Source organism: Rhincodon typus, chromosome 3 (genome assembly GCF_021869965.1).
Source record: "Rhincodon typus isolate 14 chromosome 3, sRhiTyp1.1, whole genome shotgun sequence".
NCBI classification, from domain to species: domain Eukaryota; kingdom Metazoa; phylum Chordata; class Chondrichthyes; order Orectolobiformes; family Rhincodontidae; genus Rhincodon; species Rhincodon typus.
In genome coordinates this window covers 101,480,975-101,507,089 of record NC_063334.1, presented here as the reverse complement: position 1 = coordinate 101,507,089, position 26,115 = coordinate 101,480,975, and the positions used below count along the sequence as shown (strand labels likewise).

General features: G+C 42.5%; 1 protein-coding gene across 1 annotated transcript in view; it reads right to left on the bottom strand.

Moving 5' to 3' along the window:
* thbs4a (thrombospondin 4a) overlaps positions 1-26,115 on the bottom strand; it is a 100,384-nt gene that overhangs the window by 42,464 nt on the left and 31,805 nt on the right. The window contains exons 5-10 of the mRNA XM_020527102.2: positions 25,951-26,033; positions 10,606-10,657; positions 6,677-6,864; positions 6,360-6,497; positions 3,781-3,858; positions 115-267 (exon numbers count right to left, since the gene is read on the bottom strand). Coding sequence (XP_020382691.2) covers positions 115-267; positions 3,781-3,858; positions 6,360-6,497; positions 6,677-6,864; positions 10,606-10,657; positions 25,951-26,033 — 692 coding nt within the window. The remainder of the gene's footprint in view (positions 1-114; positions 268-3,780; positions 3,859-6,359; positions 6,498-6,676; positions 6,865-10,605; positions 10,658-25,950; positions 26,034-26,115) is intronic.

The following is a 26,115-nucleotide window of genomic DNA, read 5'->3' as shown; positions in this document are numbered from 1 at the left end:
GGACATTAGATTTGACTGAGTCATAGAGTGCTTTCTGTCACTGCGCTGCTTTCCTCAGTCAGTCCATAGCACTCAATGCCATTCATTCACATGGAGTCAATGCTGAAAACTCACAGTACACAAAATGATGCCATCCCTTTCCATAAAGCATTGTGCATTTGAGTGACAGGGGTTCAGGAGACCGTTGCTGCAGCTCTTCTGTTGCTTGCAGCCCCTCTCTTGGTCTCCAACATATCCAGACTGACAGGGCCCACATCTGAACGATCCCTAAGACAAACAGCAAAATAAATTACAAATCTGATAGACAAACAGACTGGAGTGAATCGTCACTGATATTCTATTTTCTGTATATGACCATCAGCAGAATGGTAATTTACTGAAAAATAAACATCAATATTCATTTTAACTGTGAATGGATTGATTTTTAATATAATTACCATTCATCGTTTCCTCCTTTTGGTTAGCAGGTGGTGAATGAGGGCAGAGAAAGACTGAGACGAGAAAAAGAAAAAAGTGAAAGTTACAGTACAAGAGAAGCAGCTTGAGGCACACAGTATTGGAGACAGTGAAAGATAGCAAACAGGACAGAGTGTGAGATAAATACAATGTGCAAAGCAGATTAAAAGCAACACAGTCCAGTGATAGAATTATGTCGTGCAGTGGCAATGTCCCTAACTCTGAGCCAGAAGGTCCAGGTTCAAGTCCCACATGCTCCCAGGGTGTGTCATTACATGTCCAAACAGGTTGATTAAAATAAATACAATATAAAGAGAGACGCCATTCCAGAAGAGAAAGTGTATGGGTGTGAGGGCAGTACAGCACAGAAGAAACTTACAGAGTGAGGGAGATGTGAAATGCAGGGTAAAGCATGTGAGAGAACTATCAATAGAGAACTATGAATAGAGACAGCAAATGCAGGCGTAAGAGAGACTGACTAAATTTAGGGGAGAGATGGCACAACATATTACAGGAGGGAGGCAGAGATACAACACAGTAGGAAATTCCACACATACGTAGGAGAGATATTTTAACAGAGTCCACGTTGCCTAGTATCACCTCCTGAACCAGATCTCAAAGGTTCCAATATTTCCCAACTCCAAAATCTCAAGGACCAAAATCCCTCCAATGCAATCTCAAAAGATTCTGTTTTTATTTATAACCCAAACGCTGAAGATCTTGATCTCTCCCTGATCCAAGCCTGAGGACCCTGATATATTCCCAGTTGAAATCCCAATGGCTCTTAACTCGGATCACGAGAATCCTAATCTATCGCTGGCTCAAATCCCATCAAAAATGACAATCTCACCCCAATCTCTCACTTTGAACATCCTATTCTGAAAAGCTTAAACTTTATAATCCAACCCCCCTAAATCTTGATCACTTCCCCTTATTTTGCTCAGCATCTGAGTTATTATTAGGACCATATTGTTCAAATCTTGATGATAAAAACATTTGTCTCCATTAGTAAAGATGACAATGTCATGATGTCATGGGAAGAGGCCATTTGTCCCATCAAGTCTATGGTACCTTTCCGTAAAACAATCCAATCAGTTTCATTCTCTGTAAGTGTATTTAAAACAAGTGCCCATTCAATTTCCTTTTAAATTCATTGATCACCTTTGCACCCATCATCTCATAAGCAGTGAATGCCAGATCATTACTACTTGTTGTTTAAAAGGCTTTGCCTCACAAACCCTGACCCCCCCCCACCATAGCTTTTATTCAAAACCTTGAATTTGTGTCCCCTTGTCCTTGTACGGTCAGCTAATGGGAACAGCTTTTCTTTGTCTACTTTACCTAAGCCTGTCATAATGTTGTACACCACTATTAAATCTCCCTGAATCTCCTTCACTTCAAGGATAATTCCAAGATAACCTCGTAGCTAACATCCCTCATCACACTTGGGTAATGCTCCTCTGAACTCGTCAAGGACCCTCACATCCTTCCTAAATTGGGCACAATACTCTTGTTGTGGTCTAAGCAGAACATTATAAAAGCTCAGCATAATCTCCTTGATTTTGTATTCACGAAACCCAAAATCCTAAATGCTATGCTGATAATGCTATTGTGGCCCACTGCATTCAAAAATCAATGTGCCTACCTTATCAGGTCTTTGTGCACACTCTTTGGAGCTGCACCATTAAATACATATTGTTTCCCCCTATCCTTTTTCCTGAATGTATCAGCTTACACTCCTGAGTACTAAATTCCATCTGGGAATTGACTGCCAGCGTATTTATATCCTGCTGCAGAGTACTGACCTATCAGGAAATCCAGGTATGACCTTTGTCAGGCCAACAAAGATGGCAAGAGGCAATACCAAACTAAGCTGGAGACCCAGACCAATCATGTCTTGTAAGCCTTGCCACAAATGACATAACGGGCTACAAAGTGAAGTCGAACAGAATCACAGGCAACAATACATCTCTGCCCAACAAGCTCACTGTATTCTATGCTCGCTTTGAACAAAAGGTCAGTGAAATGATGTCACCTATCCCAACAGCCTCAGTTGTACCTATATCCATAGTCAGCACCTCAGACGTTAGATCAGTCTTCATGGGCGTAAACCCACAGAAAACAACTGGCCCAGATGGAGTCCCTGGCCATGCACTCTGTCAGAGGCATTTGCAGACTTCTTTAACCTTTCCTAGTGAGTGGATCTCCCAGTTCTTACATAGCTTCCAATTGGGGAACACTTGCATGCAGTCCTCTACACACTTACTAATGAAGTGAGTGACAGTAGCGGCATACTTGTTTATTTTGGCTGCTGAGTTCTTGAATATGGCCCAGTCCACTGACTCTAAACAGTCCTGTAGAAGTCCTTCTGTTGCCTCAGACCAACACTGCACTACTTTCTGTATTGGGTCGTCGTGCTTCAGTTTCTGCTTGTAGGCCAGGAGGACAAGCACAGCGTTGTGATTTGATTTTCAAAATGCAGATGGGCAATGAAGCGGTAGGCGTCTTTGAAGGTACGATAGCAATGGTCAAGGATGTTTAGGCCTCTGGTGGCACCACAGAAAGCATCCTATCTGGATGCATCACAGCGTGGTATGGCAACTGCTCTTCAACCATAAGAAACTAGAGAGTTGTGAACACAGTTCAGTCCATTATGTAAACCAGCCTTCCATCCATTGACTCTACCTATACTTCCCACTGCCTTGGGAAAGTGACCAACATAAGCAAAGGCCCCTCCCATCCCAGTTGTACTCTATTCCACCCTCTTCCGTCAGGCAGAAGATATAAAAGTTTGAATACGTGTACAAATAGATTCAAGAACAGCTTCTTCCCCACTGTTATCAGACTTTGAAACAGACCTGTCAAATGTTAATTCTGATCTCTCTCTCTCTGCACTTTCTATGTGGCTGTAACACTGTATTCTGCACTCTGTTCTGCTACTTTGTATGGTACGATCTGCCTGTATAGCATGCAAAGCAACACTTTTCACTGTATCTCAAAACATGTGACAACAATCAATCAAATCAATCATTCATTCATCTCTATTTGTCACATTTTAAGGAATATTGCTGTCTACGATCCTTCAATTTATAAAGTGAATATTCACTATAAATCATTATTTTCTGGTATTAAGTCAGTGTTTTTATCCTAGCTGATGCAGACCTTCATGAGTCTCAATTTCATTAACCAGCCATTTTTTTGCAGTACTTTGTCGAACATTTTTCTCACAGTTTAACAGAAAAATGTTACTCTCCATAACAAGCAGTTTTCAGGTTTTTGAATGAAATGCATTTAGGAGGTAGTGGACTTAATCAGGATCCTTACCATAGAGTTAATGCACTGGGAATTTTTAGCACAGCCTCCATTCGTTCCGTCACTACATTCATCTATATCAATGCAGACCTGTTGTAGATACAATTCATGGTTAATAATGCATTACAGTTCCCCATGAACATTATTTCCTAGCCTTTCTGACTTGCTTGAATGTAGTCAGTAAATCTTCAGCTATTTGGACTGAGTTCTTGGTCACAACAATTCTACAAATTCACACTTCTAGATGTTTTATTCACAATTTTGTGATTTGATTTGCACTCAGCGCAACATTTAGTGCAATCAGATCATAAGATATAGGAGCAGAAGTGGCCATTCAGCCCCTCGAGACTACTCTGCTATTCAGTGAGATCACAGCTGAGCTGATAACCTTTGACTGCCTCTCCTGCCTTTTCCTCATAGCACTTGATTTTTTTCATCTCAGGATAAAGCAGACCTATAAAATTTCATTCCATGCTATTTTGACCTGATAATCTATTTAAAATAACTTCACTATTGGACTGAAAATAAAAATTTGTAGATTGGAGAGGTTGAGACTGTTTTCCATTGACAGGAGTAGGATAAGGAAAGATCTGATTGAAGTTTTCAAAACCATGAGTGTTCCAGACAGAATAAATGTGAGGAAACTTATTGCTCATAAATGAATCAAGAATGAGAGGGCATAGATTTAAAATGATTTGCAACAGAAGTAAATGTGACTTGAGAAGAAACTTTTTCATGCAGGGAGTAGTTAGGGACTGGAAAGAAACTTTCAGAAAGTGCGGTGGAGGCAAATTCAGTCAAGGCATTCAATAGTGTGCTGGATGATTACTCAAATAGAAGTAAGGTGCAGGTTTATGAGGAAAGGGTGAGAGGATCGGGCGGCACAGTGGCTCAGTGGTTAACACTGCAGCCTCACAGCACCAGGGACCCAGGGTTTGATTTCACCCTTGGGTGACTGTCTGTGTGGAGTTTGCACATTCTCCCTGTGTCTGTGTAGGTTTCCTCTGGGAGCTCTGGTTTTCTCTCACAGTCCAAAGATGTGTAGGCTGGTGGATTGGCCATGCTAAATTACCCATAGTGTTCAGGGATGTGTAGATTAGGTGTGTTATAGGGGATGGGTCTGGGTGGGATGCTCTGAGAGTCGGTGTGGACTTGCTGGGCCAAAGGGCCTGTTTCAACACTGTAGGGATTCTATGAGGATGGCACTAAGTCATGATGCTTATTTGAAGAACATGACGGGCATGATGGGCCGAATAGCCTTCTTCTGCATTGTAACCATTCTATGATTCTGTAAACAAAAAGGCATCAGCCATTTCCTCCAAGTAGATGCAAGTAAACAGTTGAAGACTGTTAGAAACCAATAACGAATTTTGTAGGTGTTTGCGCTGTTACTCTGAGATTTTCTGCCATTGTAAACTGCACTCATGTGTAATTGCAAACATAAGGAATGAACGAGGGGAAGAAAGAAATCTTTTACATTTATCTCAAAATTTTAAAGTAGGCACCTGTCAGTTCCAATGCGTCCAATTCTGAATAGGTTGTGGCTAGAAACAGGTGAAAAAAAGACACTGAAAATTTGCTGGATTTTTGCAAAGGTTCAATTAGATCAGTATTATCCTTGGGGAAGCTGATGTCGACCCTCACACAATTTCACATACATGTGATTTCAGTCCTGCATCAATTGATGAAACTAAGGCTCAAAAATGATTGGATTAGGGTCCCATCAAAAGTTACAATGCAAAAAAAATCCTACAACTGGAACTGAACTCATCCACTTGCATGAAGATGGAACAAAGGGCGGGCAAGGCATTCACTTGTGGGAAGTAGGTTGATCTTTTAAATATTCTGAAGAGACGATATGTTTTCATATTAATCTGGGTGTCTTTTTAACTACAGGTGGCTGCATTTCTCATGTCTCACAAAGCTCAGCAACTTAAAGGAGGTGAGAAGGCCTGAAATTCATGAGATGTGCTTTTACACCACTTCTTGAGGGCAGCTGGAATAGAGTTCCCTTGCGACCCAATAGTAAGTTGTTCCCTTAGGATGTGTTCTGATATCCCGCATCTCCCCATCGGCTGTATTTTGGCCATCACTGCTGCAAGTACCTGTCATCATTGAGTTTGAGCTTATGCAATGGCTTCCTACCGAAATGGCTCTTTGTCTCTCAGTCAGGAGTTTGTGAATGGCATCAGAACAACATTCTTCACTTAATTTGACTCTGATTTGTTTCCTAACTCACTCTCTGTTCTCCATTCCCATTCTTTCCCCTGAGTTATTCCCCTTTCCAGTCTCATTACCACTTCATTTGATCTAGAGGTTTACCTTCCCTTGGATCTCATTCTGTATCCTTTTCTAAGTTCCATCTCTTTCTGCCTTGCATTCCCATGCTACCTAAATTTTCAGTTCCCCATGCTCTTGACTCCCATTCCAACTAATTCTAACTTTTGTTCTACTTTCGCCTGATTTCTGTTTCCAACCTCTTTGATCTCACTCCTATTTCCTGCTTACCCCCAATCCCTTTACTCTCTTGATTTGCGATATCCATGTAATTGTGCTTCCATGCAGGCCTTCATGCTGTGCCCATGCCTTACCTGTTTATTTAGTGTTGCAAATTCCAATCCCACCCCATGGACTCTCTGTCCTGTATAACCTGCTGGACAATCCTCACACCTGAAGCCAGGGAAGGTATTCACGCAGCGAACTCCGGAAGAGCATGGATTCACTTGACACTACATCGAAAAATTACTGATTAGCATCAAAACATACAAATCTAGACTGACCATTATTCAGATAAATACTTACAAAGAAAGAGAAACCTATTGAGAAACAAACTCATTTTGTTTAATTGTAATGAAAAGTGGAATGATTATAAACTATAATGAATAGATATTATCGCAGGTTTACCTACCTCATCTACATCGGTACAGTGAATTCCATCACCGATATACCCTGTGGGGCAGGGGCCACACTGGACTCCCTCCTGAGTCTCAGTACATTGTACACCTCGGAAACAAGATTGAGTAGTACATCTGGGTTTAGCAACAGTGGGGACCACTGGGGGTTCTATTTCTTCTTCCAAGTCAATCAATCCTACACCTAAAGTAGAAAATTTAGAAAAACAGTAATTAATATATGGAGATAGTAGGAACTGCCGATGCTGGAGTCTGAGATAACAAGGTGTAGAGGTGGATGAACACAGCAGGCCAGGCAGCATCAGAAGAGCAGGAAAGCTGACGTTTCGGGCCTGGACCCTTCTTCAAAAAATTATCAGTTATGCATTTGCCTGAATATTAGATTTATACTGGTACTGCAAAGCAGATTTTCAGAAATTGACTGAGGCTTGCTCTCATCTTTATCAAGGTTTAAGTGTCACAGAGCAATGCTGAGTTATAATACTTGTATTTACATTACACCCCACATGTTGAAACATCTCAAAGTGCTTCATGCAATCAGTTACTTTTTAAGGAGTGCTGACTATTGTTAATGCCCACTGACTATGTTGGCTACATTTCAATGTTGTTATTTGCCAGTTTACCAGAAAATTACTTGAAGTGCTGGAAAAAGATTTCAAACACAAATATTGTACCTAAGTAATATGTACCATGCATGGACAACTATCCTGAACACTTGCTGTTAATTGTGGAAGATTATATTGCTAAAAACGAATATTAGTCTAATATATTTGAACTGTGAATAAATAGGTAGAGTCACCATAGTGAGATCATCAGGCTGCTCTCTCATTAAAGAGATGACTGGTGGTGGTTTAACCTGAGGGTTACCATGCATCAGGTGAACGAAAAGGTTGTAAAAGAGAGTACTTCCTGGTAACCTCAGCCCATGTGGGAATTGAACCCATGCTATTGGCAGCGCCCTGTCTTGCAAACTGGTCTTCCAGTTAACTAACCAATGTCATACTTTAAATTGAATTTCTACTATGTTAAATCTGCTGTCCAGTGCATTTCAAGAATGCTCTTTTTGGGATTGCACTGTCAACATTATTGTTCCTATTGCCTACAAGCCCCACAAGATTCCCTACTGAGAAGGACAAAATCTGAGATGTCATTGGGAATATCTCCAAATTGCTTTCTGCGTTACAAACTATCCTGATTTAGTTGTACTGTTTTTCATCGTCTTGAGTTCAAGTCCTACTCCAGGGTCGGGTATATGAAAATCAAAGCTGGCAGTGCTAAGGAACCATTGCACTGCAGGAGATGCCAACTTTAAGGTGAGATGTTGAACTAAAGTGCATCTACTCATTCAGGTGGATGTGAAAAATTCTATGTCACTACTTGGAATAAGAGCGAGTGTCCCAGCTCAATCAACGTCACACAGAGCAACAAGATTACTTGCCAACTATGTCAGTGCCAATATTATTAACCAGATCCATAATTTTAAAAATAGTGTTGTCGGAACATGGGATGAATGAATTCAATACCGTTATGGAAACCAATCTGGACAAGTATGCAGTGAGCTGAGAAGACGAACATCAAATTCTCAAGTATTGCTCACATTTCCCACACACTGAGTTCAAATTTGGGATCGTAGGTTCTGCATGGCAAAATAAAGTCAGCACTAGGGAGGGATAGTCTGTAGTTTGCATGAAAATGGATTTTGGCCATGTAATTGGAAAGATGTTTTCACAGTCATCACCATGAGGTGGATTACTTTGGCAAATGGTATAACACCTGATCATTGTCCCCTACACCATTTCCGGGGGGTGGGAGGGTGTAGGCTCTGACAGTCACTAGTTTGCAGTTACAGTGACACACAGGGAGTAGCTGGAGGTGGCAGTGATGGGTTGCGGGGTAGGGGGTAGAGAACGTTTCAAACCAACAACACCCCTGCTGGTTTTCATTGGGCAGCTCTCCACTTTTAGGTGTTGCTATCTCAAATATTTTAGTTACAGAATTTACCAAGGCAACTTGTCTAAATATGGGACTAGCCCAATAAAGAATCCTCCCTTATTTGGAGGGTGTACAAGGAGAAGGTGAAGGGAATATTTACCCATAGGGCCTTGCATACAGACACCTAGGAATGTGCGAGGAAACACTTGGAATTTGAGCTGCAGATAACCTCCTCCTCAGGAACAGTATTGCTTGCAGCAGCTAGGCATACTCCAGCTCTTGGCTCTGAACTATCAGGAATCTTGGTACCTTCAAGCATCTCCTGGTTTGTGTGCAGACAAGACTGTCATTTTGTTCTGAGGAAGGGTTACTGGACCCGAAACGTTAACTCTGATTTTTTTCTTCACAGGTGCTGCCAGACCTGCTGAGCTTTTCCAGCAACTTCTGTTTTTGTACCTGATTTACAGCATCCACAGTTCTTTCGGTTGTCATTTTGCTTCTTCAGTTAGGTACTGATGAAATGTTCATAAGCAAAAACAATAGCCAGGCATTTTGTCTTGATCTGAATATAGTGTCTTACGATTTGCACTAATGTCACAGAGTTATAGAATACAGCACAGTTATACAGCACAGAAACACACCCTTCAGTCCAACTTTTCTGTGCCGACCAGATATCCAAAACTGACTTAGTCCCATTTGCCAGCATTTGGCCCATATCCCTGTAAACCCTTCCTATTCATAGGCCCATCCAAATGCCTTTTAAATGTGTTATTTTAGTGAACACAGCTTCTTATTCTGTGCCCTGATACCAAAATACCATAGCACACACTTGGCAGTGAATTGGCATAATGTGTCATTATCCATTTTGGCAGAAAGAACAAAAATAAGTATAGTATCTAAACAGTGAGAGATTGCAGAGTAATGAGATGCAGATGGATCTGGGTGTCCTAGTGCAGGAATCCCAAAAAGGCAGAATTAGAAACAGTAAGCCACTAGGAATGTTAATAAAATGTTATCACTTACTGGAGGGAGATTAAAAAGTAGGGACGTTGTGCTTTCACTGGTGTGACCTCATCGGGAGTATTGTGTACAGCATTGGTCACTTGCTTAGGGTTGAGAGGAGCGACCAATACATGATTGAGGATTTAATGTATGTGTAAGATCTCAGCTGGCAGACCCCAGTAAGGCCTGACAGTGGGCACAAATAGGGTCTGGGATAAAGATATTAGGGGGAGGGTAATAAGGGAGTGTTACACCTTGGGGGAGCCCTTAGATGTGCCTCCTGGGGGTGGGGGGAGGGAAAAACATTTACCCCTGTCAGCTACCACCACATGTAGGGAAAGCTGAGAGGCTGGATTGGTCTTGCCACTAGTTAAGTCCTTGTGGAGGCAGAATTAAATCCTTAATGGTTGTTAATTGGCCACCAGGAGGCCTCAATAGAGGCTGGCAGCCCAATGCCCAGGCTGTTAGGGTAAAATTGTGGTGGGGACAGAAATATCTGGATAGGCCATGGTGCCTACCAGACTTAATGTACCTTTTCAAACCCATTGGAGGGCAGCATCAAATCAAACCCATGGTTTTTCCAAATATTAACTTTGAAAGCCTTATGGTGAAACCTTCGTTGAACTGGGTCCAACTTTCCGGTATTGCCTCAGTGAATATCCCTGTCTCTCCACTTCTACAAGAGTCACTAGGCTGGATGGTGTTCACCAAGTTCCATCAGTTCTTGGATGGGAGACTAAGTGGAACATTTTTATGATACTGGGGATTTGTAATCAGACATGACATTATTCACTTTGTGCATTTTCCAACTCGGAGCCCCAGGTATATGAAGGTGGAGTGTATGTCAAATGTGTTTGACAGAGAAGGTAGAAGAGAAACTATTCGAAATAAAAACACACTTGTGAGAGTACAAGATCTTATCCTTCATATCAAATATTATCATTACACTTCAAAGATACAGTTAAAAATGCAATAACATTAAAATGCTCACCGCATGCCTGACATTCTGCAATGGTGTGACGCAAAAGTGTGGTTTCTGTGACCTGTCGAAACAAAATAGAGTTTACATAACCTTTAAAGATCAAGTAACAAAAGAGGTTGTACAGTGGACAGCATTTTAGAGAAGGTTAACCGAGGGCAGGAAACAAGGCTTCACTGTGCTAATAAAAACAGAAAGAACTGTGGATGCTGTAAATCAGGAACAAGAACAAAGTTGCTGGAAAAGCTCAGCAGGTCTGGCAGCATCTGTGAAGGAAAAAACAGAGCTAATGTCACCTGACCTGAAATGTTAACTCTGTTCTTTCCTTCACAGATGCTGCCAGACCTGCTGAGCTTTTCCAGCAACTTTGTTTTTGTTCTTCACTGTGTCATGTGTTACAGGATGAAGAAAATTAAAGGCAAAAGCTATCATAGGGCATCATAGGAGGAGGTGGCAGCACAGTGATAATGTCACTGGACTAGTAATCCACTGCACCAGGCTAACGTCCTGCTGAAATTATCGGGTGAACAAACTCAGGTTCACTAATGCTCTTTAGGGAAGGGAATTATCTTGTTGTCGGTAAATCACCGCAAGTTACCTTTAATTTGGCTGCTTAATAAGAAATCTCACAGACAATCAACTGAAACAATGATTTAAACTTTATTGCATGTAAGAACTAAAATAAGACTCTTCAGCAAGTTAAGCCTCACAACCCAACTTAGTTATGACCCAATTAAAGGTGGAATCTGGACAGGATTTTAACCAACGGTGATCTGGAAGTGTCCAGTTTTGGATACTTATGCAAACTTGTTGTCCAGAGTTCTGCTAAAGGGGAGTTCTGGAGATAATCTTGATACAGATTTTTATCCTTTGGTCTATGAGGTGATACATTGGTGATTTCTTTAGAGTCTTTCATCTGAGTTACTGCAAGTCTGCAGCTGGCCTTCATATCGAAAGTAATTGCTTTGTTTCTTGTTACATTTGGCATTGACTGACTGCTTAAAGACACAGCTTTCCTGTGATTAACTCCTTTAATTCCCCTGCAGGGCAATCCTTGTCCTTTGTGGCCATAAAGCATCCGGTTTATCAAGCAGGTGTTAAAGCAGTTTTGTTTATGTAATCTCGCCAAGACATGGCTAATTGTGGAGTCTCTGTGTAACAGCTTGTCTTTGTTCCTTAACAGTTTATACCAGACAGAGTGATTGCTGTGTGTAATTATTTATCTTTTGTTGATTCATTCAGTCCATGAACAGCTAGTAAACTTCTGATGTCTATAATGTCATAGTCCCTCCTCTTTGTTCATTATTTTCAATGTGATGAACAAACACTAGTAACTGGCCATTTCCCACAACTTCGGTTCATAATCAAGTCGAGTCATTACACCATGCCCAATTTAAAATGCACCATATATGCTCAGATATATGCAAACCAATAATCAATAAATGAAGTACAGAATAATGATCAGTAAATGAATCATAAATAATAAACATGCACAAAATAATATATAGTAAACAACACACATTATGCTTCAACCATTGCAGCTTTAAGAGTATCATTTCTTAACAGAACTAATTTCCTTTTCAGCTGCTGTATTTGTTGCTGACACCAAAAGCGAAACATGATTGAATAAAAACAAGCTAAATCCAAGCACACACAATAATAATGACAACAAGATGTGAAATAATATGAATCCATGCAGCCATGTGTACATTACTTCCCTAATTACAGATGTCATCGCACCACTGATGATGTTACCCAGCAGGGTTAATGAAATGTCTGCAGAACAACGAACCAGCTCGGTGAGTCAACCAACCACAACACCCACAAGCCGAGCTACAGATCTACTCTAAAACCAGAATGCGCCTTAACGTTTTTAATATCTGTCTAGATTCTCTAGATAAACCTTAATATGTAACCTGTGTGCCTTTCTCAAAATCCCTTTTAGTTCTTCCAAATGTTCTCTTTGCAGGGCAATATGGACCTCATATTTTTGCCAATACTCATAACCATTTCTCCAGCTGAAGCAGTCACGTCAAAATTCACAGATTTTCTCCTCCTGATGTTAACCAATTCCATTGTTCCTATGCACATGACATTTTAAGGTGAATGCAAAATGTTAATCAGGGATGGGACAAGATAGGTTATAATAATCAGAGATAGTAAGAACTGCCGATGCTGGAGTTCAGTGATAACACAGTGTGGAGCTGGAGGAACACAGCAGGCCAGGCAGCATCAGAGAAGCCGGAAAGCTGACGTTTTGGGATGGGACCCTTCTTCAGAAATGGGGAGGGGGAAGGGAGCTTGGAAATAAATAAAGAGAGAAGGGGTGAGGCTGGGGAAGGTAGGTGGGATGGTGATAGGTGAGTGTAGGTATGGAGTGATGGGGATTGGTCAATGAGGTGGGAGGGGCAGATAGGTGGGAGAGAAGATAGACAGGTTGTGTCAGGTCAAGGAGGCGGGAATGAGAGGGAGGATTGGACATGGGATGAGGCCGGCGGTGGGGAAATTTTAAAACAGGGTGTATTCCATGTTTAGACCACTGGGCTGTAGGCTCCCAAGGTGGAATATGAGGTGCTGCTCCTCCAGTTTGTGGGTGGCGTCATTGTGACACTGGAGAAGGCCCAGGATGGACATGTCACCCAGGGAGTGGGAGGGGGGGGTTGAAATGGTTCGCGACTGGAAGGTGTTGTTTGTCGCGTACAGAATGCAGATGCTCTATGAAACTGTCTCTGAGTCTATGCTTGGTCTCACTGATGTAGAGAAGGCCACATCGGTGCAGCGGATGCAATAAACCAAGTTGACGGATGTGCAGGTGAACCCCTGTCTGATACGGAAGGTTTGTTTTGTGCCTTGAATGGGGGTGAGGGGGGAGGTGTAGGGGCAGGTGTAGCACTTCCTGCAGTTGCAGGGAAAGGTGCCGGGGGTGGTGGGGCTAGCATAGCTTGGGCCCATGCAGGGGCCCATGGCTTGGAGGAGGTGGCGGGCATGGGTGGTATCCTGGACGTAGGTGGGGAGTTCCTGGACCGGGGGGAGAAAACAGAGTCAAGGTAAGCGGAGATAAGATCTCCTCCAAGATTTCCAATTCCCTAGCCCCCAACACCTCATCTTCACTACGGACATCCAATCCCTGTATACTTGCATTCCCCATGCGGATGGCCTAAAAACCCTCCGCTTCTTCCTCTCCCGCAGGCCCAACCTGTCCCCCTCCACCAATACCCTCATCTGCTTAACTGAGCTCATGCTTACCTTCAACAATTTCTCCTTTAACTCCTCCTACTTCCTACAGACTAAGGGGGTGGCCATGGGAACCTACATGGGCCCAAGCTATGCCCGTCTCTTTGTAGGATACGTGGAACAGTCCCTCTTCTGCTGTTACACTGGCACTATCCCTCACTTCCTCCTCTGCTACATTGATGACTGTATCAGCACCGCCTCGTGCTCCCACAAGGAGCTTGAACAGGTCATCAACTTTACTAACACCTTTCACCCCAACTTCAAATTCACCTGGACCATCTCTGATAGCTCCCTCTTCTTCCTGGACCCCTCTGTCTCCATCTCTGGTGACCACCTCGAAACTGATATCTATTTCAAGCCCACCGACTCCCACAGTAACCTGGACTACACCTACTCTCATCCACTTTCCTGAAAGAATGCGATCCCTACTCCCAATTCCTCTGCCTCCGCCACATCTGCTCCCAAGATGGGATGTTCCACTCTCAAACATCCCAGATATCCTCAGCAGGTCTGGCAGCATCTGTGAAGGAGAAAACAGAGTTAACATTTTGGGTCCGGTGATCCTTCCTCGTACCGGAAACATTAACTCTGTTTTCTCCTTCACAGATGCTGCCAGACCCGCTGAGCTTTTCCAGTAACTTTGTTTTTGTTCCTGATTTACAGCATCCGCAGTTCTTTTGGTTTTTATCCCAAATATCCTCCTATTTCAACAACCGTAACTTGCCCCCTCCGGTGATCGAAAATGCCCTCAACTGCATCTCGTGTGTTTCCCACACTTCTGCCCTCACACCCCCTCCCTCCAACAAAAATAAAGACAGAATCCCTTTGTTCCTCACATCTCACTCCACCAACCTCCGCATCCAATGTATCATTCTCTGCCGCTTCTGCCACCGACAATCAGACACCGCAACCAAAGAGATATTTCCCTCCCCACCCCTATCTGCCTTTTGTAGGGAACGCTCTCTTTGTGATTCCCTTGTTTGCTCCACATTCCCCATTAGCCCCACCACCCCCGGCACCTTTCCCTGCAAACACAGGAAGTGCTATTCCTGCCCTACCCCCTCCCCCCTCACCTCCATTCAAACGCACCAAACAAACTTTCCATATCAGACAGGGGTTCACCTGCACATCTGTCAACTTGGTCTACTGCATCTGCTGCTCCTGATGTGGCCTCCTCTACATCGGTGAGACCAAGCATAGACTCGGACACCGTTTTGTAGAGCATCTGCACTCTGTACACAACAAACAACAACACCTTCAGGTTGCCAACCATTTTAACTCCCCCTCTCATTCCCTTGGACATGTCCATCCTGGGCATCCTCCAGTGTCACAATGACACCACCCGCAAACTGGAGGAGCAGCACCTCATATTTCGCCTCGGGAGCCCTACAGCCCGATGGCCTATACATGGAATTCACCAGCTTTAAAATCTCTCCACGCTCGGCCTCATTCCATGTCCAATCCTCCCTCTCATCCCCGCCTCCTTGACCTGTCACAACCTGTCCATCTTCTCTACCACCTATCCGCCCCAGCCTTCCCACTGACCAAACCCCACCACTCCCTACCTGCACTCACCTATCACCATCCCACCTACCTTCCCCCACCCCACCTCTCCTCTCTCTATTTATTTGGGAGCTCCCTTCCCCCTCTCCATTTCTGAAGAAGGATCCCGACCCCAAACTTCAACTTTCCTGTTCCTCTGATGCTGCCTGGACCGCTGTGTTCCTCCAGGTCATAATAATGATATTCTTTTAAAGATATTGTGAAACAGTATTCTCCTTCACCTCCATATCCAATTCTATGTTGTCTCAAATGGTACTTGAAATTTCGGGAGTAGGATTAACTGTTTCATTACCGCTGGAGTTAGAGCCACATGTGGCTTGTCCACTTGTGTAAATTGGGATAGGGATAAACAATAGTTTTATCAGTCCAGTGGCATTCTTTAAGTGCTATCCCTACAAATCCTCCCCCTCATAGTCCGCACCCACCTCCCCCCCACTTTTCTACCACATAAGGTAGAACCTCCTCAATTCTCATCCAAATGGTGTTTTGGATTACTCCAATATTTTGTACTGTTGTAACATTTAATGGTTTGTCATCTTTAGATGTGGCAGATATTCCTAACACAAGACCTTTTCCATTCCCTTCCATACTTTTGTTAATCTCCTTAAACTCACAGATAGAGATTTTGCTTAAAGTTCCTGTCCCATCAGCTAATTTCCTTAATTAACATTAACCCAGGTGGGAAATTATCTCTTTTTAATCTGATCTACATTTTCTATGTTACTGATCCAACATCCAATTGCTGCATATACTACACAAAGTTACATTTATTTGATGGTGGATGCTCTTTCTGGCTTCCTTTATTGTTAATTGCATCAGCATGTGATTCTAAGATGTCAACAATATGAAATGCAGTGCTGTTTGTGATGTCCCCTGCCTAAGTTTAGTGTTATCATTTATCTCACGCAGTATACCTTTGACTTGAGAAGTTAATTGATTAATTGTTCACTTATAACACTGATGTCTGGACCATTAACTGCAGACAGGCCTGCAGCATCTCCTAAAAAACTACTGTGTTTCCTGTTTTTCCTTCAATTGTGTAACCCTGTTGCTTAGACAACCTCTTGACCAATTCATTATAAATGGTAAGTAGAGGTTTTAGAGACCATGATGCGAAGCGAATATCTGAGAGATTCAGAATAACCGGTACCAATTCATGATGGATATTTCCATACAACACTTTACCCATTTTTCACGTAATTATCTCTCCTCTGGGTTCTCCTTTTCTTACAGGACACACTATGGAAAGTTCAGTCACTTCTGGTGTAGGTGCGAGTGTGATTTGAACTTCTATGCATATCTTCAGCACAAATTGACCCCAACTGCTGATTCATACTTCCCTTGTCAAAGTCAAGCCAACAATACAATTCCCAAAATCAGCTTCATAGTTTGTCTAAAGCTCAAAATCAAAAGATCAAGATAGTTCCTGCTTTTATTTACAGTTTATCGACTTACACAGATCTTTAATTTGAATTTTGCTCTTCCAAAGTTTTTACTCATCAGGATTGTTGCCTGTGAAATATTCTACTCAGATACTTCAACCAATTTATTACTCCAAAACTACATTTACCAAGATGCTCTTACTTTATCAGACAAACAAAGGACTGCAGTTCAAACTTAGCTTTATTTCTTTTTAGTCCCTCTATCTAGGGCTTGTCATAAGGATGTTGAAATTGTTTCGGGCTGGGGTCTGGATTTCAGTAAATTCCTGTTCCAGTCCCTCTAAGGTGTATCAGAAAAGCACGTCAGACTTCTCTGACACACCAGGAGATGGGTTTTAGCCCTTTTCTGGCTGACTCGAGAGTTCACCCACACCCTTAACTAAGATAGCTTCAAATTCTGCCATTTGTTTGCCTCACATTTCAAACCACCTGGTTTATAGGCCAATTACTGGTTGACTGCCTGTATCCTCATTTATGTTGTTGGATTTTTATTAAATCTTTATCTTTACTTTGGGCTTGTACCAGTCTGGTGTAGGTGGATACAGGGAACATTTATCCAAGTATGGCAGAGGGGGTATCGGGCTCAGGATTATAATCCTATTCCCTGCCCTGATCTGAATAGTATATGGCTTCACCCTCAATGGTCCCCAATCAGGATTACACCTTTCATCCCATAATCTCTGTCTGGGTCCCAAAGCACAGAGAAACCCTCTGGCTGGAAAGCTGTGACTTTAAGCCATCAATTTCTTCTTGTCACTTAGAATAGTCAGCATTCTGCACTTGATGCTCAAGCTGTGCTCGACGCAGAATATTAAGTGCTGCCTGCAGGTCTTTACATTTATTTTCCAGATCCTGAATCTTAATTTCTGACTCTCAAAATTCTCCCTGTGCCTTCTTGGCATTTCTGTTCACTGTCCCAAATTGGCTTTAATAACTTGAGAGGTAAATGACCTTTTCCTGACTGGCAATTTCTGGAGATTTAACCTTTCTCTTTAACTCAGTGTTTTATGACTGGAAAACTGTCTGTTCCTGACCGACAGCCTCTAGGGTAACAAGTTTCTGATTTAGCCCTGCTTTTTTTGACTGTATTTCCATAACTTCTGACTTCTACTTCCTTATCTCAGCACTTTTCTGCTTTAACACAGAATTCACGTACCAGGCTCCTGCAAAAAGACAACAAATTCCATCAGCCCATCCTCTTTCCGTGCACACTTTCCCACAGACTTTCAATGTTCTTACTTTTCAGGTTGTTTGAAATTTTGTTGTTCTGATTTCTTTCAACTATGACTGGGAATCCATTGATGAGGGTGACAAAGATTTCATTTTGTTGTCTTATTTCCTTCATTTGTGGAGAGAGACAGAGAGAGAGACAGAGGACAAGTGGCTTATTGATAGTAAGTGTGGATAGAAGGGTAGCTGAATAAGTGATACCCAGAGCTGAGAGTAGGAGAGAAAGGGCAAGCTGTGCTGAAAGTAATCCATGTCATCATAGGACCAGGAGCAGGGGTGGGTAAAAAAACATGGAAGGATGGAGTCAGGCTCTAAACTTATTATACTTGATGTTGAGTCCTAGAAGCTGCAGGGTTCCCAAGTGGAATATGAGGTGTTGTTCTTTGAGATTGCACTGAGGCTCAATGGAACATTGCAGCAGGCCTGAGACAGAGATGTTGGTCAGGAAACATGATGGTGTGTTGATGTGGCAGGCAACTGGAAGCTCAGGGTCTTTTTTACAAAAATAATGTAGGTGCTCTGCAAAGTGGTCACTGAGTCTGTATTTTGTCTCCACAGTGTAGAGGAGACCACATTGTGAGCAGTGAATACAGTAAACTAGATTGAGTGAAGTGCGGGTAAATCACTGCTTCACCTGGGAGGTGTGTCTGGGGCCTTGGTAAGGAGGAGGTAAATCGGCAGGCATTACACTTTCTGTGATTGCATGGGAATGTGCCATGGGCTATGAGGAGATGTTGGGAATGCAGGAGGAGTGTACCTAAGTATAGCAGAGGGAACAGTCCCTGTGGAAATCTGATAAGAAAGGGGAGGGAAATATATCTCTGGTCATGGCATCCCACTGGAGGTGAAGGAAATGGAGATTTTAGTTGCGGAGGTTGGTAGGGTGGTAAGTGAAGAGTGTGAAAAACAGCAGAGGATGAAAGAACTGACCAGATAGTGAAGAAGAGAGCCTGCTGAAAGGAAAAGGTATCAGTCAGCCTCAGTTCAACACTGTTCTTCAGTGCCAGCTAATGAAGGAAATAACACTCATGAATTAACAACTACAGCTACAGCAGATGATGCCCAATCCAGAAGTGGCATACACCACTGGCACAGAGCCAAGACAGAAAGATGTCATTAATACCATACTAGTAGCATCTTAATCTGTATTGCCACCTTTAAGGACTTGTGCACATATACACCCAGGTCCTTTTTCTCCTTTACCGCTTTTAGAACTGGACCTGTTATTTTGTATCACCTCTCTGCATTCTTCCTACCAAACTGAATTACTTTCACACTCCTCTAACTTAAGTTTAATTTAGCACTTGTTCACCCATCCTGCCATTTTGTCTACTTCTTTTTGAAATTCTACGTTAATCTTACAGTTCACAACACTTCAACCGGTGCCTACCAAATTGTCTTAATCCTTTGCAATTCACCTACTGGCGCAACAGGCCCATGGCAGATGCCAGCTCCCTCTCCCAACACTCATTCCTGAAACATCTGGATAACAAGGATACCTACTTATTGACTACAGCTCCACCTTCAACACCATGATTTCAAACAAACTCATCTCCAAACTTTGAGACCTGCAAGAAATTACAGGAGCTGTGAACACAGTCCAGTCTTTTGACTCCATCTCTCCTTCCCACTGCCTTGGGTAAGCAATCAAAGACCCCTCCTACTCTGGCTGTACTCTATTTCATCCTCTTCCATCTGCAAAACATACAAAAGTTTGAATACATTTATGAACTGATTCAAGAACAGCTTCTTCCCTGCTGTTATCAGACTTTTGAATGAACATAGCAAATGTTAATTTAGATGTCTCTCTATGCATCTTATCTGCACCTGTAACATTGTAATCTGCACTCTGTTCTGCTATCCTAATGTGCTTTGTATGGTAGGATCTGTATGTATAGCAAGTAAAACAACACTTTTCACTGTTCCTAGGTGCAATTGACAACAATAAACCAAACTCAAACTCAGTACATTAAATATGACATGCTGAAGTATTTACCGAAAGCTTGTGCCTGTCATTTCTCATACATTAGCTGATTTTTCTGGACAATATACCCCATTGTTTTAACTGTTTTCTGTTATTAACCTATGGGATGAAGTAGTCCTGGGAGAAATTAGTAAGAAGCATCATGTTTTTGTGAATTTTTTCATTGTTGCTTTAACAATGTGAGTTGAAAAATAATTAGACTAGCAACTACAATAAATAACAAAGGAATTTCACGTAAATATGTCGTTGTTATTATCACAAACCAAGTTTCACTGTGAATTCTTCCCTCAACTCCTAGTGTAGTTCTGAGGAACTGCCATCACAACAAGAAGTTTTATAAATTATTTACAGTGTTTACAACATATTGAATAAGTCACATTGAAAACATTGTCTTATTATTTCATCATTGGGATGTTATGAATTCATTAGATTAATTCCAGAGATGAAAGGCTAATCTAATGAAGACAGAGTGACTAGTTTAGACCTATACTCGTTAGAATTTAGAAGGATGGGAAGTGATCTAATTAAGATAAATAAGATTCTAAAGGGGATTGACAAAGTAGACGTAGAAAGGATGTTTCCTATTGTGGGGCAATCTAGAATTAGAGGTCATAGTTTTAGGATCAGACTATAATCTTAGCAGATTTAAAATAGAGATGAGGAGAAATGACTTCTCTCAAAGGGTTGTGAATCTGTGGAATTCACTATGCCAGAGCATGGTGGATACTGGGACTTGAGTAAATTTAAGGAGGAAAGAGTCAAATTTTTAATTAGTAATGGGGTAAAGGATAATAGGGAGTATGTAGGAAATTGGAGCTGAGGCCAGGATGAGATCAGCCATGATCATATCAAATGTCGGAGCAGGCTCAAAGGGCTGAATTGCCTACTTCTGCTCCTAGTTCTTATGTTCTTATCATTCTTCATGCTGTTTTTCTTCTGTATTATTAAATGAACTTGCATATTCACCATAGAAGCACATTGTATCATAGAATCATCTTTGTGATACTGGTTTAGGGATAAATATTGGCTAGGTTCTTGGGAGAACTCCTGCTTTTCTTCAAGTACTGTCACATGGGCCTGAAATTTATCGGAAATCAGCTCAGGCTCATTTTCATTTGTTTATCATGAAGGCTATCTCTCCATGAGGTCTGGTGAGTTTTGAACAAATGAACAAATGAAAAAGTGCAGCACAGGAACAGGCCCTTCGGCCCTCCAGGCCTGTGCCGGCCATCATGCCCTAACTAATCTAAAAACAAACCTGCCATTTTTTGATCCATATCTCTCTATTCCCTCCCTATTCATGTACCCATCTAGCTGCCTCTTAAATGTTTTCAATGTGCCCGCTTCCACCACCTCTTCTGGTAGTGCATTCCAGGCTGCTACCACTCTCTGCGTGAAAAACTTCCCTCGCACATCTCCCTTCAACTTTTCCCCTCTGACGTTGAACCTGTGCCCCCTTGTAATTGAAACTTCAATCCTGGGGAAAAGCCTCTGACTATCCATCCTATCTATACCTCTTATAATTTTGTAGACCTCTATCAGGTCTCCTCTCAGCTGCTGTCTTTCCAGTGAAAACAATCCTAGTCTTTTTAACCTTTCTTCATTGTCAATGCCCTGGAGACCGGGCCACATCCTGGTGTACTTTCTCTGTACTCTCTCCACATCATTCTGGTAGTGTGGTGACCAAAACTGCACATAATACTCCAAATGCGGCCTAACAAGGGTTTTATAGAGCTGCAACATGTTTTGCCAACTCTTATACTCCATGCTTTGGTTGATGAAGGCAAGCATGCCATATGCCTTCTTAGTCACTTTAGCCCCCTGTGTTGCCACTTTCAGGGAACTGTGGACCTGCACGTCCAGATCAGTCTGAATGTTAGTGTTCCTAAGGGTTCTGCTATTTACAATATAATTCACACCTAAATTTGATCCTCCAAAATGCATCATCTCACATTTGTCTGGATTAAACTCCATCTGCCATTTCTGTGCCCAAGTCGCCAATCTCTCTATATCCTGTTGTATACTTTCACAATCGTTGGCACCATCAGCTATTCCAACAATCTTCATGTCATCAGCAAACTTGCTTATCAGATCACCCACATTTTCCTCCAGATTATTTATACATACTACAGGCAACAAAGGACATAAGACTGACCCCTGTGGAACACCTCTAGTTACCGTTCTCCATTCTGAAAAATATCCTTCCACCACTACCCTCTGTCTTCTATGACCAAGCCAATTTTCTATCCATCTAGCCAGGCCACCCCGAATCACTTGTGATTTTAGTTTTTGTACCAACCTGCCATGTGGGACTTTATCAAATGCCTCACTGAAGTCCATATAAACTACATCCACAGCCCTTCCCTCATCAATTATCCTCATTACATCTTCAAAAAATTCAATCTGTTTGGTGAGACATGACCTTCCCCAGACAAAACAATGCTGCCTGTCACTAACTAGTCCATTTTCCTCCAAACGTGTATGTATCTTGTCCCTCAGTATCTTCTCCAAGAGCTTCCCCACCACAGATGTCAAGCTCACTGGCCTATAGTTTCCTTGATTATCCCTGCATCCTTTCTTAAACAAGGGAACAACATTTGTTAATCTCCAGTCCCCTGGAACTTCACCTGTGGTCAATGAGGATATGAAGATATCTGCTAATGCCCCAACTATTTCCTTCCTTGCCTCTCTGAATAACCTGGGGTTAATCCCACCTGGTCCTGGGGACTTGTCTATCTTAATGCAATTTAGGATTCCCAAAACTTCCTCTCTCAATATGTTGACATTCTCTAGAGTATTCCGACACTCATTCCTGACCTGAACGTTAGTCATGCCCTTCTCCTTGGCGAAAACTGATACAAAGTACTCATTCAGGATCTCCCCCACTTCCTGTGGCTCTACGTATAATTTCCCTCATTTTCACTTGGGAACCCTGCAATCAAGTAACAAGGGAAAATGTAGGGGAGCTAAATCAAGACATCTTGGGAAAGGGAAATAATGCCCACCTATCCCAAAAAGCTTCAAGAATAATTTTAGGACCTGCGCATCTTCTCCCATCTCCTTACCCCAACCCTTGTTATCACATGGGCAGCCATCACTAACAACCCATTGTCAGCTACTAATGGTCCCCATCAGCAGCTATTGATTCATTCAGGTCAACCTTTGGGTAGCACAGTGGCTCAGTGGTTAGCACTGCTGCCTCACAGTGCCAGGGACCCAGGTTCAATTCCACCCTTGGGTGACTGTCTGTGTGGAGTTTGCACATTCTCCCTGTGTCTGTGTATGTTTCCTCTGGGTGCTCTGGTTTCCTCCCACAGTCCAAAGATGTGCAGGTTAGGTGGACTGGCCATGCTAAATTGTCCATGGTGTTCAGGGAGGTGTGGGTTATAGGGGGATGGGTCTGGGTGGGATGCTCTGAGGTTCAGTGTAGACTTGTTGGGCCAAAGGGCCTGTTTCTACACTGTAGGGATTCTATGATCTATGATTTACCCATTCCTTTGTCTGCCTAACTGCTGGACTGTCTTCACCTCTTGTTTACTCTTTGCCCCTCCCCTTCTCCACCTTTTCCTCACTACTATCCATTCTGAAGAAGGGTTCCTGGACCCAAAACATTAACTCTGCTTTCTCTCCACAGATGCTGCCTGACCTGCTGAGTTTTTCCAGCAATTTCCATGTTTTTTTTTCCCGATTTCTAGCATCTGCAGTTCTTTGGTTTCTTTCTTTAAGGAGTGTGAACTAGACTGCAAAGCCACTTGCCATCCCTATTTATCCTGGCAGGTTTCGAGGGGGTGGAGGAGATGTGCGACAACGTCACAAAATGAGGTGCCAGCACAAGTCAAGTGATGCAACAAGTTGACATCCTCTACATGTGAAGTAATGTTTGTGGATATATACAAACATTACCTTATTGCCTAATCAATTAGCAAACTGTATAGATCACCTATTAGGTTATACATTTTTACAGCTTAAATTAATTTTCCAAAGCACAACATCTTATTGTGAGAAGACAGCACAATGAAAGAACTGTAAGTTAAAAACAAATCTGCAAGGCCACATCTGTCAAAGGAATGCAGGAAGAGATAGGAGAACAGCATTCCTTTAATTTGATAGAAGGTCATTGTAGGCCCATTATTTTACTCTGTGAGATTGTTGTTTGTAAGTTTTGTTTAATGCAACGATGTAATGAGCAATGCGGCAATTAAGGGCCGAGAAGGCTGTAGTTTTGGGCGAGCTGAACGTGTACACCTGGGACAGAAAAGTCAGCAGCTGTGGTATCTTCTGGTACCTCCTGGGCTTGGCAATCATTGCACAGATATTTACGAAGAGGAAGAGGAAGAGGAAGTGGCGGAGCATGCCTCCAGAGAGGTTGGGGGAGGGGGCGGTGGAGTGGGGGTGATTGTTTGTTTGGTGGCCATTGACGGCAGAATCTCACTAATGTTCTTTACCACAGCCAATTACATCATTAGGTTGTCCAACCTTCAAGGGTAGCAGCTGCAAGTGGCTGCTTTTGCCCTGATGGAGGGAAATCGGGGGAGATCACAGGGAAGAAATTCTGGGAAAATCCAGCCAGCAGGTGTGAATTTAGGCCACACTCCCAACACAGTGTGTACACCTGATTTAAAAATTACAACAAAGTACCTCACCTCTCCAGGGCAGGACAGATCTCTAATCTGTGAGGGAATCAAGAGTTACGAGGAAAAGACGGGAAAGCAGATTAGAAGGTTACAGGATCAGCCGTGATCTCACTGAATCGATGGGCTGAATGGCCTACATCTGCTCCTATAACTTTTGGTCTTATGGACAAACACAAAGGGCAATGCAGCTGGGTAAGTATGGTGACAGGCCCTCACCTGGACTTTGGGGACATATTGAGTAATTTTTAAAAATGTATCTAAAATCACCCCTCCCACCCCTCTCCATCAGGAGGGGTTATATTAAGATTACCTGCACCAATCACTGTGTCTAACTTCTGAAATGGGGAAATTACGTCTCATTATTTGAATTTTATGTCTTGCAATTTTTGTACAATTTCACATGTGATAAAGGCTTTGTGTGTGAATTAGAGTTAGATAAATCAATGAACATTCGAATCAGTAACCTAACCAGATATTTGTTTGGAGTTTTCCACAGATCTACTGCTTGCTCCTCCTGTAACTATAGCTGGGTCCATTGAGCAATTTATGTACTCTCTAACATTTTTTTGGACAGTGTGGGCGATTTGTTTAAGTGCACAGCCCCCTCAAATTCTGTTTGCATGGCTGCACAAACACAGTAAGTGAAAGAGCTGACCGGTGGGCGGGCTACAACTAATGGGTCATGTTGCAGGAACCATCTGTGGAGTATAGATTTGCAAACCGTATCTCATAGGCAAGCATGCCATTCTAATTTTAATATTTAAAAACAAAACACAAAACAATATTTTCTGAAGAAGGGTCCCGACCCGAAACGTCAGCTTTCCTGCTCCTCTGATGCTGCTTGGCCTGCTGTGTTCATCCAGCTCTACACCTTGTCATCTCAGATTCTCTAGCATCGGCAGTTCCTACTGTCTCTCTCCACAAAACAATATCTGTCCACCAGGAGCACGGCAACAACAATCAAATAACAAGGGAAAATCTTGGGGAACTAAATCATGATGTCTTGGGAAGGGGAAATAATGCCCACCTATGCCAAAAAAGCTTCAAGAGTACCAGTCAACACCCATGTGTCCCTTTCCAAGGACACCCAGGTACAGATGTTGTTCTCCACACTGACTAATGCTGTTAAGTCTGCTAAGATGAGGGGTGAAGATCACCAATGAGCACAGCCCAGCACTTACATTGGCAAGTGCTCCTCTACAGATCTTTAGACCCACAATATTGAATGACATCTCTTAATTCAGCTTTCGGAGTATGGATTTTGTATTACCTGCTGCCTGAGAAGCTGTTTCATTTCTGCAAGCAGTTGATTGAGTTGTGTCATTTGGGTGACTAAGAGTCTTCCGGTGTCACCTGCGACATAAAGAGATTTGGTTACCTTGGGTTGATGTAGGTCTGGATTATAAAGACAAGTTTAGATGATAGAAATCGGATT